At 41.3% G+C, this 15,917-nt stretch overlaps 2 protein-coding genes across 4 annotated transcripts in view; one reads left to right on the top strand and one right to left on the bottom strand.

Annotated features, from left to right (window-relative positions):
• PRIMPOL (primase and DNA directed polymerase) overlaps window positions 1-15,917 on the top strand; it is an 86,792-nt gene that overhangs the window by 62,941 nt on the left and 7,934 nt on the right. The window lies entirely within an intron of this gene.
• The window catches only part of CENPU (centromere protein U), a 32,900-nt gene that overhangs the window by 8,640 nt on the left and 8,343 nt on the right, over window positions 1-15,917 (bottom strand). For all 3 annotated transcript variants that reach the window (XM_013984043.2, XM_003133338.5, XM_005671710.3), the window contains exons 4-8: window positions 11,952-12,057; window positions 9,900-9,960; window positions 8,812-9,030; window positions 4,375-4,444; window positions 2,388-2,496 (exon numbers count right to left, since the gene is read on the bottom strand). In XM_013984043.2, the coding sequence (XP_013839497.2) occupies window positions 2,388-2,496; window positions 4,375-4,444; window positions 8,812-9,030; window positions 9,900-9,960; window positions 11,952-12,057 (565 nt within the window). The remainder of the gene's footprint in view (window positions 1-2,387; window positions 2,497-4,374; window positions 4,445-8,811; window positions 9,031-9,899; window positions 9,961-11,951; window positions 12,058-15,917) is intronic.

Below are 15,917 nucleotides of genomic sequence, written 5' to 3' on the forward strand. Positions count from 1 at the left end.
GCAACTACAGCTACAGCTCTGATTAGACCCCCTAGCCTGGGAACCTCCTGGCCCTAAAAAGACAAAAGACAAAATAAATAAATAAAGATTTTATACAAAATAAAGTTATTCTCCCAAGGCAACAGAAATAAAAGCAAAAATAAACCAGTGGGACCTAATCAAACTGACAAGCTTTTGCACAGTGAAGGAAACCATAAAAAACACCCCAAAAAGACAGCTTACAGAATGGGAGAAAATAGTTTCAAATGATACAACCTACAAGGGCTTCATCTCTAAAATATACAAGCAGCTTATACAACTCAACAGCAAAAAAGTCAACAACCCAATTGAAAAATAGGCCAAAGACCTGAATAGATTAACTCTCCATAGAAGATATACAGGTGGCCAATAAGCCCATGAAAAAATGCTCAACATCACTGACTATTAGCGAAATGCAAATCAAAACCACACCTCTCACCAGTTAGAGTGGCCATCATTAACAAATAACAAATGCTGGAGAGGGTGTGGAGAAAAGGGAACCCTCCTGTGCTGTTGGTGGAAATGTAAATTGGTACAATGACTATACTATGGAGAGCAGTATGAAGGTACCTTAGAAATCTATCCATAGAACTACATTTGGCCCAGCAATCCCACTCTTGATATATATCCAGACAAAACTTCCCTTGAAAAAGACACATGCACCCGTATGCTCATTGCAGCACTATTCACAATAGCCAAGACATGGAAACAACCCAGATGTCCACTGAAAGATGACTGGACTAAGAAGATGTGATATATATACACAATGGAGTACTACACAGCCATAAAAAGGAACAAAATAATGCCATTTGCAGCAACTTGGTTGGAACTAGAGACTCTCATACTAAGTGAAATAAGTCAGAAAGAGACAGACAAATACTATATATCACTTATATCTGGAATCTAATATACGGCACAAGTGAACCTTTCCACAGAAAAGAAAATCATGGACTTGGAGAACACTTGTGGTTGCCAAGGGGGAGAGGGAGGGAAGGGGAGGGAGTTTGAGGGATTGGGAATTTGGGGTTAGTAGAGGCAACTATTTCCTTTGGAATAGATAAGCAATGAGATCCTGCCGTATAGCACTGGGAACTGTATCTAGTCATTTAAGATGGAGCATGATAATGTGAGAAAAAAGAATGTATGTGTGACTGGGTCACCTTGCTGTATAGTAGAAAACTGACAGAATACTGTAAACCAGCTATAATGGAAAAAAAAATCATTAAAACAAAGTTATAAGGTGAGGCAAAGCTTAGAAGTAAAAGAAGGTTAAAGGAATATAAAATCTGGCAATTATTAGCAAAAGAAATCTAGTGACATATTAATATCAGATAAAATAGATTTTAAGACATGGAGTTCCAGCTGTGGCTCAGCGGTAATGAACCCAACTAGTATCCATGAGGACGTGGGTTCGACCCCTGGCCTTGCTCAGTGGGTTAAGGATCCGGTGTTGCCATGAGCTGTGGTGTAGCTCGCAGATGCAGCTCAGATCCTCCATGGCTGTGGCTGTGGCGTAGGCCGGCAGCTGCAACTCAGATCTGACCCTTAGCCTGGGAACTTAGATATGCTGCAGGTGCAGCCCTAGAAAGCAAAACAAATGAACAAAAAATTTAAGACAAAAAAGGATTTTTTGGAATGGAAAGAGTCACTGCATAGGATAAAATGTTCCAGCTAAAAAAGCAATCTTAAACATGATGTCTTAAGAAAATAATCTCTCTATATAAAATAGCATGAATTGACAGAGGTACCAGGAAAAAAAATGAATACTGATTCTGCATAGATCCAATAACTAGAATCTATGTAGACCTACTAATTAGAGATTCCCCACAGATTATGTGCTAGGCCATAAAGGAGGCCTCTATATTTCAAAAATAGGTATCACCAGTCCATGGAATTTGACCATAGCTATTTAGAATGTTAATACAGGAGTTCCGTTGTGGCTCGTTGGAAACGAATCCAACTAGGAACCATGAGGTTGCGGGTTCGATCCCTGGCCTTGCTCAGTGGGTTAAGGATCTGGTGTTGCCATGAGCTGTGGTGTAGGTCGCAGATACGGCTCAGATCTGACATTGCTGTGGCTCTAGTGTAGGCCGGTGGCTACAGCTCTGATTGGATCCCTAGCCCAGGAACCTCCATGTGCTGTAGGTGCGGCCATAGAAAAGACAAAAAAAGACTGTTAATACAAAAATATAAATCAAAAAATCACATATTTTGACATACAAAAACATACAGGATTAAAGAAAACAATTACAATGGAAATGTAAAACTGAATGATAATGAAGACACTACATAGCAAAAGCTGTGGGGTGAGCACAAGTGCTGCTTCAAGGGACATTTATTAGGTATGTAGATCACATCAAAAGACTTACTTATACTCTAGGATGATGTTCTCAAATGCAGACAAAACAACATCTAAGTCCACGATGTCACTGGTTTTCTTTTCTTTTAAACACCAAATAGGTACACAGTCAGAAGTATCTAGAACATTTGGATAAGTCAATTTAATACAATGATTATCAAACACTTAGCTCCAGGTCCAGGGTTCTGAGAGCCTATAAAAATAGTTCTACCATATTGCTAAAAAGAGCAAGCTTTTGAAGAAGCCCAAGGGGGACATGCTCACTTCCTCTCCCAGTCAGTCCTCACCCCCTAACTGCCTTGTCCTTGGTGCTACCACTTCTGCTGAAGCGGCCTAAAGCACTGCTGCCTTTTAATTACCTTGCTGTGCCTTTAATCATCTGCTCTTAGCAAACATGCCTCGTGACTGAGAGCTTTGTTACCTGTCTTTTCTTAGTTTTAATCTATGTAATAGGCCACTTCTAGTTACTGAGTGTACTGATAGCTGCAGTATAATATATGAGAGATTAATTATGATACACTTGTGAGCATACTATTATACATCCATTAAAAGTACTCCAGGAGGAGTTCCCGTCGTGGCGCAGTGGTTAACGAATCCGACTAGGAACCATGAGGTTGCGGGTTTGATCCCTGGCCTTGCTCAGCAGGTTAAGGATCTGGCATTGCCATAAGCTGTGGCATAGGCTGCAGACACAGCTCTGATCCCGAGTTGCTGTGGCTCTGGCGTAGGCCGGCAGCTGTAGCTCCAATTCGACCCCTAGCCTGGGAACCTCCATATGCCGCAGGAGCACCCCAAGAAATGGCAAAAAGACAAAAAAAAAAAAAAAAAAGTACTTAATAACAAGGATATGTGCCCAAGAGGGTGAGAAAAGCTCAGCAAAACTCTTGAAGAGTAGGAGTTCCCGTCATGGCGCAGTGGTTAATGAGTCCGACTAGGAACCATGAGGTTGTGGGTTCGATCCCCGGCCTTGCTCAGTGGGTTAAGGATCCGGCATTGCTGTGAGCTGTGGTGTGAGTCGCAGACGCAGCTCGGATCCCTCATTGCTGTGGCTCTGGCGAAGGCCAGCAGCTACAGCTCTGATTAGACCCCTAGCCTGGGAATCTCCATATGTCACGGGAGTGGCCCTAGAAAAGGCAAAAAGACCAAAAAAAAAAAAAAAAAAGGCTTAAGAGTATAGACCAAAAGCATGGCAGTTATTTTGGGGCAAGGGAATTGTTTAAGTGGTTTTATCTTCCCTTCCATGCCCTTGAACTTTTCTAAAATAAACATTTCTATATAAGAAAAATAGAAAACTTGTCTTTTAAAAGAATTGGAGAAAATGCTTTATGTTCCTCCCATTTTTCAATAAACTGTGTGTCAATAAAAATAATGTAAAATGACATGGATGAACCTCAGAAAGTTATGCTAAGTGAAAAAAGCCTTCTATAAAAGAGTATATACCATGATGTATGAAAAGAGGATACACCATGGGACAAAAATTAAGACATTAATTGACAGATGCTAAGTACAATAAATTTTTTAACAGTAAAATCTTGGTAGTAAATGAATATGTACTGTAAAATTATTTTTCCTTTGTTGTATGTTGAAAATGCTCATTATGTTAGAAAAATCAGCTCCTCCAAAGTCATATTTTTAAAGTGACAATTTTATATACTTAAATTTACTACTGTATCAAATTAAGAAATATATTTAAAAAAAATTCTTGGACTTCCTGTTGTGGCTCAGTGGTAACGAATCTGACTGGTATCCATGAAGATGTGGGTTTGATCCCTGGCCTCGATCCAGCATTGCTGTGACCAATGGCATAGATCACAGACACGACTTGGATTTGGCAATGCTGTGGCTGTGGTGTAGGCCAGCAGTTGCAGCTCTGATTCAACCCCTAGCCTGGGAATTTCCATATGCCACAAGTGTGGCCTTAAAAAGTAAAACAAAAACAAAAACAAAAAAACCCCCCAAAAAACTTGAACGACTAAGTATAAAGCAATATTCTGTACCCAAGTCTTTGGCTTCATTTCTTGATTTCTTCCTTTTGCCATGAGACATCTTCTCCTTTCTCTGAGTTTTCTAAAAGAAAACAAAAAAAAACAGCAAAGATTTTCATTTGAGAAAAGCTTCTCTTAAAACGTATGAATTAAAAAGACTATTATCAGACACTGTATTTTAGCTACAATTCCCATTTCATTCTAAGTTAATATATCAGTTAATTATATAAATTATCTAAATTAAGGAAACATTGAAAAAAATTATTGCCTCAAAATAAAATTTTTTTTTTGGTCTTTTTGTCCTTTTAGGGCTGCACCCGAGGCATATGGAGGTTTCCAGGCTAGGGGTCAAATCGGAGCTGTAGCTCCTGGCCTACACCACAGCCACAGTGACGGCAGATACGAGCCACATCTGTGACCTACACCAGAGTTCAAGGCAACACCGGATCCTTAACTCACTAAAAGTGAGGCCAGGGATCAAACCTGCAATCTCATGGTTCCTAGTGGGATTCGTTTCCGCTGCGCCACGACAGGAACTCCTCAAAATAAAAATTAAAACTTCTGGTTGGCTTGTAAAAATGGATGCCTTGAAGTAAATTAAATTTTGATTATTTAAGGTAATAATGCATGGAATCAGCTCAATTTCCACCCCAAGCCATGACAAAGTAACAGCTTCTGACTAGCTCACTTGCCATAAACAACCATAAAGAGGGAGCGGGGACTCCCTCAGCTGTCCTTGGATAACAGACAGGACAAGACTGGGAAGCCCAGAAGGTGAGCCCCATGAATGCCTCCCCCACCCCCACGGCAGAGGACAACTTTGGACAGCAGCACAGCCAGCCAGGTCCTACAGAGTGGCAATCCTCTCCACCAAAGGGACAGATCCAGAATGCGGCAGCCGAAGCTCTTGCAACAAGCTGCTCAGAGGACAACACTGGAAGTCTGGGTCGGGGCGGGGGGTCCCCAGAGTCCTTGACCACCTACTCCATGGTGAGGCTACAAAGAGTATGCTGGGCTGTGGCTACCATGGGATTAAGAACATAACAGGTAACAAGGGACCAGAAATTCTGGGGGAAATTAGATGTAGCAAATGCAGAGACCTGTTAATAGCTAGTTAACAGCTATCTATCCAAGTGAGCTAGACCCTAACTTAGGGTAAGAACTGCTCTAGACCATGCAATCCCTAACAGGGTGAGAATGTCCCCAAGGGGGCCTGCCAAAGACTCTTAGATGTTACACGGGTTTGTGAGCTGCCAAGCACATAAATAGATACATAGTATATTCATGGTATTAAGATTAGGAGGTAAAAATGTCTAAAAAGGCTTTCTAGGGAGGACAACAATGAAAGGAGTTGAGACACCCTGCCCTAGAGTAAGGGCTACTCTGCCCAACCCTAACAAAGCCTGACACCATCTCTGGTCAGATTCACCAGCGAGGCAGGTCTGGTCAGCAAGTGTAATTCCTCCCCTGAGTGAGGGTAGATCCTGTGATTATGATGAGACAGTCACTCCCTGGCTTAGGTTACGTAAGATGCTCCCACAGCAGACTGCAGAGAGCGCCTCTGGCTGGCTTTGAAGACATCAGCTGCCGCAGCGTGACAGGGCAAGCGACGAGGACCTAAGGGGAGCCTCTAGTTGCTGAGCATGACCCCCAGCTTCAACTAGAGAGGAAACAAGAACCTCAGGCCTGCAACAGCAAGGATTAGCGTTCTACTACCAGCCGGCACGATCAACTGAGATTTCAGTCTTGGCCAGCACCTAGACTCCAGTACATGAGACCCAGAGCAGGGAATCTGGCTGAGGTGAGCCTGGACTTCTGACCTATAACAACTGTGATGTATAAATGTACTGTCTGAAGCCACAAAATTTGTGGCAACTGGTTATGCACAAATGAAAACTAATACAGAGGTCGAGTCCCACTGAATTAGAGGGGCTTGGAAGATATCTTGGGCTTTCCATAAACCAACCCTAACAAAGGATAAAATGACACCTACAGAAGTCCAAGACAAGCAGTCAGTAATCAAACTACCTATTAGAATGGAAGTCAATGTTCAGAAGAAAACAGAATTCAAAATCTCAATAACCTATCAACAACAGTAAGCAATACACAATTCCAAAGTACTGGATTGAAAATGTTACACAAAAAACGTGATCTAGGAGTTCCCATTGTGGCTCAGCAGTTAACAAACCCGACTAGCATCCATGAGGACGCAGGTTCGATCCCTGGCCTCACTCAGTGGGTTAAGGATACAGCGTTGCCCTGAGCTGTGGTGTAGGTCACAGATGCGACTCGGATCCTGAATTGCTGTGGCTGTGGTGTAGGCCAGTAGCTACAGTTCTGATTCGACCCCTAGCCTGGGAACCTCCATATGCTGCAGGTACGGCCCTAAAAGACGAAAAAAAAAAAACCAACAAAAAAAATGTAATCTATAGTTAAGACACAAAAAGTTCTCGAAAGAAACTGACATTGAGGTAGCCCAGATCCAGTCATTCCTCGATATCCAAGGAATATGGCTCAGGATCCTCCACAGATACCAATCCGATCATGTTGAAATCTCTTATATAAAATATATAACCTATAAACCTCCTCCCATAAACTTTAAATCATCTCTAGATTACTTATAATACCTGATATGATATAAATGCTATGTAAGTAGCTATAAATACTATGTAGTCGATGGTGCTTAGCAAATGCAACTTTTCTTTTGGAACTTTCTAGAATTTTTTTTTTAAATTTTCCAAATATTTTCTATCTGCGGTTGGTTGAATCTGTGGATGTGGAAGCTGCAGATATGGAAGGCTGACTACCTGCTTTGGAAAACAAAGACTTTAAAGCAGCTATCATAAATATGTTCAAAGAAGGAAATGACAGTTGTTTTTTTTTTTTTTTCATTTCTTCCTCCACGCATATGAGTTCCAGCTAGGGTCTAATCGGAGCTGTAGCTGCAGCTACGCAGAGCACGGCAATGCAGGATCGGCCATCTCAATAAAAGTCATAAGGAACTGAATGACAAGGCAGAGAACCTCATGGTCCTATCAGTAACATGCGCACAACAATCTGAAATAAGTCTAAGATAAAGATAGGAATCTCAGCCAAGGAATAGAAATTACAAAAAAAAAAGAAACCAGAAATTCTAGACCCAAAAGCAGACTACTAAAAAGGAAAAACCACTGGATGGTGGTTTAGTTTCCTTGGGTTTTTGCTATATAAGTTACCACAACTTGGTGGCTTAAAACAACAGAAATTTCTTCTTCAACAGTTTTGAAGTTCAGAAGCCTAAATCTATTGCATTGGCCCCAAATCAAGGTGCTGGTATATTACAACACATTTAAGGCTTGATTAAAAAATACTGTATGTGCTTGGGTTATGGGATGGAAATCCTGTGAAATTGGATTGTTATGATCATTATACAACTACAGATGTGATAAATTCATTTGAGTAATTAAAAAAAAATAAAAATAAAAAATACTATATGTCAAGAATCCTAAAACAACACATATGACCCAGAAATCTTATCATAGCAATTTTTTTTAAGGAAATGATCAAGAACATGCACAAAGACTTAGGTTAAAAAAAAAAATTCATCAAAACACTTAAATTTTTTAAATTGTAATTCTTCATTAGTAAGAAATTAACTAAACTATGGCACCTTCATGAATGAAATGTCACGCATTAAAATGGTATGGTTGGAGTTCCCATTGTGGCTCAGTGGGTTAAGAATCTAACTAGTATCCCGGGTTCAATCCCTGGCCTCGCTCAATGGGTTAAGGATCCAGTGTTACCGTGAACTGTGGTGTAGGCCAGCAGCTGTAGCTCTGATTAGTTTCCTAGCCTCGGAACCTCCACATGCTGCAGGTGCGGCCCTAAAAAGAGAACAACAGCAGCAAAAAATGGTATGTAAAATACTTAATGACCAGGATGCGGTTCCACATAGGATGAGAAAAGCTCAGTAAAGAACTGTAAGATGCGCTGGTTATTTTGCAGTGATGGGATTATAGGTGATTTTATCTTCCTTTCCATACCTTCCAAATTTTCTACAATAAACATTTTTATAATTAAAAAATACAGAGTTCCTGTCGTGGCGTAGGGGAAATCAATCTGACTTCATGAATTGTGGGTTCAATCCCTGGCCTCACTCAGTGGGTTAAGAATCCGGTGCTGCCGTGAACTCTTGCATAGGTCGCAGACACGGCTCAGATCCCGAGTTGCTGTGGCTCTGGTGTAGGCCAGCGGCTATAGCTCCGATTGGACCCCTAGCCTGGGAACCTCCATGTGTGGCCCTAAAAAAAAAAAAAAAAAAAAAAAAAAAAAAAAAAAAAAAAATTATATATATATAAAACTTATCTTCTAAAAGTGAAGGAAAAAGAAAATGTTTTCCTCCTAAACATTTTCAGTCAACTTTTTTTTTTCCTTCTCCAGGGAGTTGGTAGATGGTCTCTTACCAGTTACCAGAATCTCTTTTTCAACAGAGGACTCATCATTCAGGGGTGCTGTCTTTTTAGGAGGAACTGATTCAGCTGGTTTCTCGGAAAGTTCTGAAGATGCCGTTGCTGCAACAGCTTCATGCTGTTGTGTGCTTATATTCTCTGCTGGTTTAATTTTTCTTCTTACATCACTTTCTTCAGTGCTTTCAGATTCATCACTAATGGGCTTAAGTTTTCTTCCTGGCTATGTCAAGAAAACAGCATTACTGTTTAGAAAATACAAATGCTATCATTCTTACTGTGTTAAAAGATAACCATAAAGTCCACATTTCCTTTTTTTTTTTTTTAGGGCTGCACCCCCGGCATATGGAGGTTCCCAGACTAGAGGTCAAATTGGAGCTATAGCCTCTGGCCTATGCCACAGCCACAGCCATGTCAGATCCAAGCCGCGTCTGCAGCCTACACCACAGCTCACAGGAACGCTGACCTTAACCCCCTGAGCGAGGCCAGGGATTGAACCTGTGTCCTCATGGATGCTAGTCAGATTGTTTCCGCTGAGCCACGAAGGGAACTCCCCACATTTGTTATCTATAAACTTCAAGACTGAACATAATAGGAAGATGGTGACGTGATTAATAGATAGGATGAGAAACCAGTACAAAGAGTTCCAAAAAATCACCCTGCCTTTGTAAATCACCATCTAAACATATTATGTGAACACTATGAAAACTGACAAGGTACACAGAAATCTGAGATCTTTGTAAATAAAAACACTTCAAGGAGGTCTCCTGTGGCGTAGTAGGTTAAGGATCTGGCATTGTTACTGCAGTGGCTCAGGTCGCTGGTGTACACAGGTTTGATCCCTGGACCAGGAATTTCTACATGCCACATGCTGCCAAAAAAACCCCACTTTGGATATAAAAACATTTCATGTTTTATTTAAAATTATCTTCGAAAACAATACTTTAGGAAAATTGTCACTACAGAACATTTTCTCTCTTTGCATCCAAACAAGCTATGAAATATTTACACATTTCTCCTACTTGCATCCAATTTAAATAGGATATGCAATATCTTACAAATTAAGATAGCAAAGAGAACACGCCTACATACCTTCTTTGCACTAATTTTCACAGACTCATTTTCACTTTCTTCAATTTCAGACGTGTCTGAACTGTAGCAAAAAACAATCAGTATCTTGCACACATTTCATCTTTATTCACATATGTTTGAAAAGGTGCTCATCCAACAAGAAACCAAACGCAAGTTAATGAAATTTCCCACTTGGCACAGGTGGGCCAGCCACCTCCTCAGACTTACTGGTCGCCTCCCACACATCCCCCATCCCAGGCCAGTCCTCCATCCCAGGCCACGTAGGTTTAATGCCGGCAGGCAAGTGAGGGATGGGTGATGATGGAGAGGAGCCAGAGACCTGATTATTAACCGTTTTCTATTTTTTTTATTTATTTATTTATTTTTTGTCTTTTGTCTTTTTGTTGTTGTTGTTGCTATTTCTTGGGCCGCTCCCGTGGCATATGGAGGTTCCCAGGCTAGGGGTTGAATCGGAGCTGCAGCCACCGGCCTACGCCAGAGCCACAGCAACGCGGGATCCGAGCCGCATCTGCAACCTACACCACAGCTCACGGCAACGCCGGATCGTTAACCCACTGAGCAAGGGCAGGGACCGAACCCGCAACCTCATGGTTCCTAGTCGGAATCGTTAACCACTGCGCCACGACGGGAACTCCCCGTTTTCTATTTTTAAACCATGTGAATGCATCACCTAAACAAAAAAATCCTCCTTGAAAAAGTACACACCACTATTTAAAATGAAGTGTGTGGTTTTCCAAATATTTGGCTTTTGTTACTGATTATCAACATCTAGAAAAACGAGTTTTCCAAAAACTGGTGGCAAAGAACCCCAGAGAGATGTCCTAATGCAGATTTCTGCCTGAGTGGAATGGAATTTTGTTTTGTTTTGTTTTTTGCTTTTTAAGGCTGCACCTGAGGCATATGGAGGTTCCCAGGTTAGGGTTCAATCAGAGCTGTAGTCACTGGCCTATACCACAGCCACAGCAACACCAGATCTGAGTCACATTTGCAACCTACACCACAGCTCATGGCAAGGCTGGATCCTTAACCCACTGAGAAAGGCCAGGGATCGAACCCACAACCTCATGGTTACTAGTTGGATTCATCTCCACTGTGCCACTAATGGGAACTCTGGGATGTTTGTTTTGAAACTCAGTTTTGTTACTCTCAAAACAAAGTAACTAGAACTGACCTAATAGAGGGCCTCAAGTCAAGGGTTTGCTCTAGCTCATAATTTATCATTAGTACTACAGCTATGGAAGAGTTCTTCATACATAATGTGTTCGCAAGTTGTCTCTAGGGTCATTTTTACAAGATTTCTCGGATCCAGGCCTTCACATCAATCTGTAAAACTGAAACCCAGGCTCCTTAGAGACAATAGCGGAGATTAACAATAGCATTTGTGTTTCCTCTGGGATTACCAGCCCGTCTCCCCCATTCCCAACTTGCACTCAAGACCATTTCTCTCATGATAATTAAGATAACCTGTAAATTAAAGGGACATCTCAAAATCACCTAAAATTCTATGCTCATAAAACCTTTCCCTCTCCTTACTTGTCTTATCTCAAAGCTAAGCCACCACACTGGCATGTTTTCTCAAAGGATAATCAGATGTTAGTTATAGCTACTATAAAGTGATGTCGGAGTTCCCATCATGCGCAGTGGTTAACGAATCCGACTAGGAACCATGAGGTTGCAGGTTCGATCCCTGGCCTTGCTCAGTGGGTTAAAGACCCGGCATTGCCGTGAGCTGTGGTGTAGGTCGCAGACGCAACTCGGATCCCCCGTTGCTATGGCTGTGGCGTAGGCCGGCGGCTACAGCTCCGATTAGACTCCTAGCCTGGGAACCTCCATATGCCGTGGGAGCAGCCCTAGAAAAGGCAAAAAAGACAAAAAAAAAAAACAAAAACAAAAACTCAAAAATTAAGTTTTTATGATCCAGTGCTCTTGAGGAAAAACAAAAGTTGGCTCAAAAGATCTTTCGAAAGCTTTAGTTCTATAAGCTTTTTCTTAAAGAGCATCCCAGAAGTCCCAGCAACCATGAACAAGTAACTGCTTGAGATCTACCCATACCTGCTTCTCGCTTCTTTTCCTTGAGGCGTTGAGGGGAGAGATGGCCCGACGTGTCTGGAGAATTCTTCTTCGTCAGCATAGATTGCAGTGCTGTGTAAAGGAGGGTCTACAAAAGATGGTTTTGAAAAGGGCATTTAGAAATCTGTCAGGGCAGCACTCAAGTTTGTTCTCCTTTACACTGAAGTACAAAACAACGTTTGTGTCAATGGCTAACAAAATCAATCACACCTCCTCCTACCGTGATCTCCTACCTCGACAAGAAAAAAAAGTAAACCATTCCACCAATACACACGTGGATAGGTGTCAATTATAACCTTACTGTTCTCATAGTATATGGAAACTTTTTTTTTTCTTTTGGCTGCGCCTACAGCATTTGTTAAGTGCTCAGACTAGGAATCGAATCTGAGGCACAGCTGCGACCCGTGCCACAGCTGCAGCAATGCCGGACCGTGAACCCACTGCACCACAGGGGTAACTGCTGTTATATGGAAACTTTTAAATGAGCTAGCAGGTAAATATAAAGGGGGGGGTGTGTGTGACATTCTTCCCGCACCTGATGGAGCGTCACACATCTAGCTGGGAGACCACTGCACTACCTGTAAACCCTGAGGCTTGACGCTAGTACGTTTGTGGATGACCCGCCCTTTGGGGAGGGCACCCTTCCTCCCTCTCTCTGCAGTGCTCAAGCCCTCAGCTAAGCAGAAGTTAACTTGAATGAGGCAAAAGACAGAGAGGAGACCAAATGACCTTGGGGGGAAGACACACGGAAGAGGTGGCTCTGACTGGCTGGGCTTGTGACCGGGGACGGGATGGGCCAGGAGTGTGGGGGGACTTGCTGAAGGACGCCCAGTAAGAGCCAAGCACCCATTTCCTCGGTCTTTAGCGTGAGTGCACAAACTTAAACATGGTTTCAGATAAACAGCTGTGTGTATGATGAACAGACCAACTGCACAATTTAAAAGTCAGTAACATACTTTGTATTGGCCACCACCAGGCAAAGGGGTTTATTTACTTCACTGCTGTGAACACTAAGGAAAAAAAGAAAACTAGAGCAATTCCACATGTAACAAGTCATACAAACTGGACCCTTGCTGTTCAACAAAAAGATAAATAGCCAATTTCGAAGTGAGTAAAGGATATAAGTAAATGCTTCTTTGAAGAAGATACAGTTGTACCACTTTGTTTTATTGCGCTTTGCAGATACTGCCATGTTTTATGCATTGAAGATCTGTGGCAACATTGCATTGTCAGATGATGGCTAGCATTTTTTAGCAGTTTGTGTATGTGTGTGTGTGTGTGTATGTGTTTTGTTTTTGCCCTGCCCATGGCATGCAAAAGTTCAGAAGCCCTGGGATCAAACCCACACTACAGCAGTGACAATGCTGAATCCTTAACCACTAGGCCACCAGGGAACTCCACAACAAAACATTTTTATAATTAAGGTGTATATATTGTTTTATTAGACATAATACTATTGCAGTATAACCATAACTTTTTGTGTGAGTGACTTTATTGTATTATGGCAGTGGTTTGGAACAGAACCTGCAATGTCTCCACGGTTTGCCTGTGTGCAGATGGCCAAAAAGCACACTGGAAAGTGCTCAACATCATTAGGGGAAATACAGCTCAAAAGCACACTGAGACACCACTTCACGTCCATTTGGATGGCTATTATCAAAAAAGCCAGAGAACAAGCACTGGTGAAGATGTGGAGAAATTAGAATCCTTGTGCACTGCTCATTGGAATAAAAATGGTGCAATTCCTCAAAAAAAAAAAAAAAATCACAGAATTACCACAGGATCCAGCAATTCCACTTCTGGTCATATCCCAAAAGATGGGAAAGCAGGACTGGAACAGATATTTGCACACCATGTTCAGAGCAGCATTACTCGTAACAGTCAAAAGGCAGAAGCAACCCAAGTGTCCACGGACAGCTGAATGGATCAGAAAATTCAGTATATACATCAAATGCATATACCACACATTTTAAAAGGAAATTCTGACACATGCTACAACATGGGTGAACTTTAAAGACATAATGCTAAGTGAAAACAAAAGGCCAAATATTGTATGACTCTGTCACATGAGGCATCTAGGGTGGTCAGATGCATGGAGAGCTGGAGGAGGGAGTGGGGAATGAGGAGCCTTTGTCTTGTACTCCACGGGTACAGAGTTTCATTTAGGGGAAATAACAAAGTCTGGAGATGGCTGGTGCTGATGCTCGGCCAGCAATGTGCTAGTACATACTTAATGCCACAGAACTGACACTTTGAAATGATTAAAATAGTAAATTTTATGTTCTGTATATTTAACCACACAAACACAGTGAGATGCCACTTCACACCCACGGGGATGGCTAGAACCAGATGATAACAAGATTGACAGGGATGTGGAGAAACTGGAACCTTCTATACAGCTGGTGGGAATGCAAATGGTGCAGCTGCTGTGTGAACAGTTCCTCAAAAAGCCGAAGCAGAATCACCGTATGACTTAGGTGAACAGTCACCCCCTGTATCCACGCTGCAGACTCAACCAACCATGGACTGAAATAATTGAAAAAGAAAAAAATTCCACAATGTTTCAAAAAGCAAAACTCAAATTCACTGCACACGGGCAACTATTTAGGTAGCATTTATATTGTATTCGGTATTATAATTAACCTAGAGAAGATTTATAGGGTACAGGAGGATGTGCACAGGTTAGATGCAAACACCATGCCGTCTTATAGAAGGACTTCAGCATCCTGGGACTCTGGTATCCAAGGCAGTTCCTGGAACCAGTGCCCTGTGGATACTGAAGGATGACTGAACACCCAAGAGCCATGAAAACACATGTCCATATAAAAAGCTTACCCATGAATGTTCACAGCAGGATAACTCCTAAGCCCAGAACGTGGAAACAATGCAAATGTACATCAACTGATGAATGGATATGAAAATGAGGTACATCCAAACAATGGATTATTCAGCTATAAAGATTTTTTAGGAATGAAGTACTGATACTTACTAACACAGAGATGAACCTTGAAAATACTACACTAAGTGAAAGAAATCAGTCACAAATGACCATACAGGATATGACTGTATTTAAATGAAATGTCCAAAATAGGCAGATCCATAGAGACAGGAAGTAGATTTTGTGGTTGCCAGGGGCTGGGAGGAAGAATAGGGAGTGACTACTACTGGATATGGAATAGGGGGTTCCCGTGCGGCTAAGAGGGCTAAGGATCCAGTGTTGTCACTGTAGGGGCTAGGTTTCTGCTATGGCATGGGTTCACTCCCTAGCCCAGGAACTTAATCACAAGGATTATCAGCCCACTGAGGGTGAGAAAAGCTCCCTAAAAGGATTGAAGCATACAGACCAAAATGCATGGTAGTTATTTTGGGGTAGGGGAATTTTAGGCGGTTTTATCTTCTTTTCTATGCCTTTGCAGTTTTCTAAAACAAACATTTCTGTAATAAGAAAAACATGAAAAGAATTGAAGAGAGAAAAGGCTTTATTTTCCTTCCAAACATTTTTCAATAAACTCTGTGTGTCAATAAAAATAATGTAAAATGACATGGATGAACCTCAGAAAGTTATGCTGAGTGAAAAAAGCCTTCTATAAAAGAGTGTATACCATGGGACAAAAATTAAAATAGATTAATGGACAAGTGCCAAAGTATAATAAATTTTAACAGTAAAATCTAGGTCCAAAGTAAATGAATATGCATTATAAAATTACTTTTCCTTTGTTGTATGTTGAAAATTTTCATGATAGATGTTGGAAAAATCAGTTCCTCCAAAGTCACATTAACTTAAGTGATAATTTTATATACTTAAATTGATTACTTTATATATTTTTTAAAAAGAAATTCTTGAATGACTAAGTATAAAACACTATTGCTGTGGGTATGGCCAAAAAAATGTTCTGAAATAGAAAATGGTGATGGTTGTACAATTTTTTTGACTACACTAAAACTGAA

The sequence above is a fragment of the Sus scrofa genome, chromosome 15 (genome assembly GCF_000003025.6).
Source record: "Sus scrofa isolate TJ Tabasco breed Duroc chromosome 15, Sscrofa11.1, whole genome shotgun sequence".
NCBI lineage: Eukaryota > Metazoa > Chordata > Mammalia > Artiodactyla > Suidae > Sus > Sus scrofa.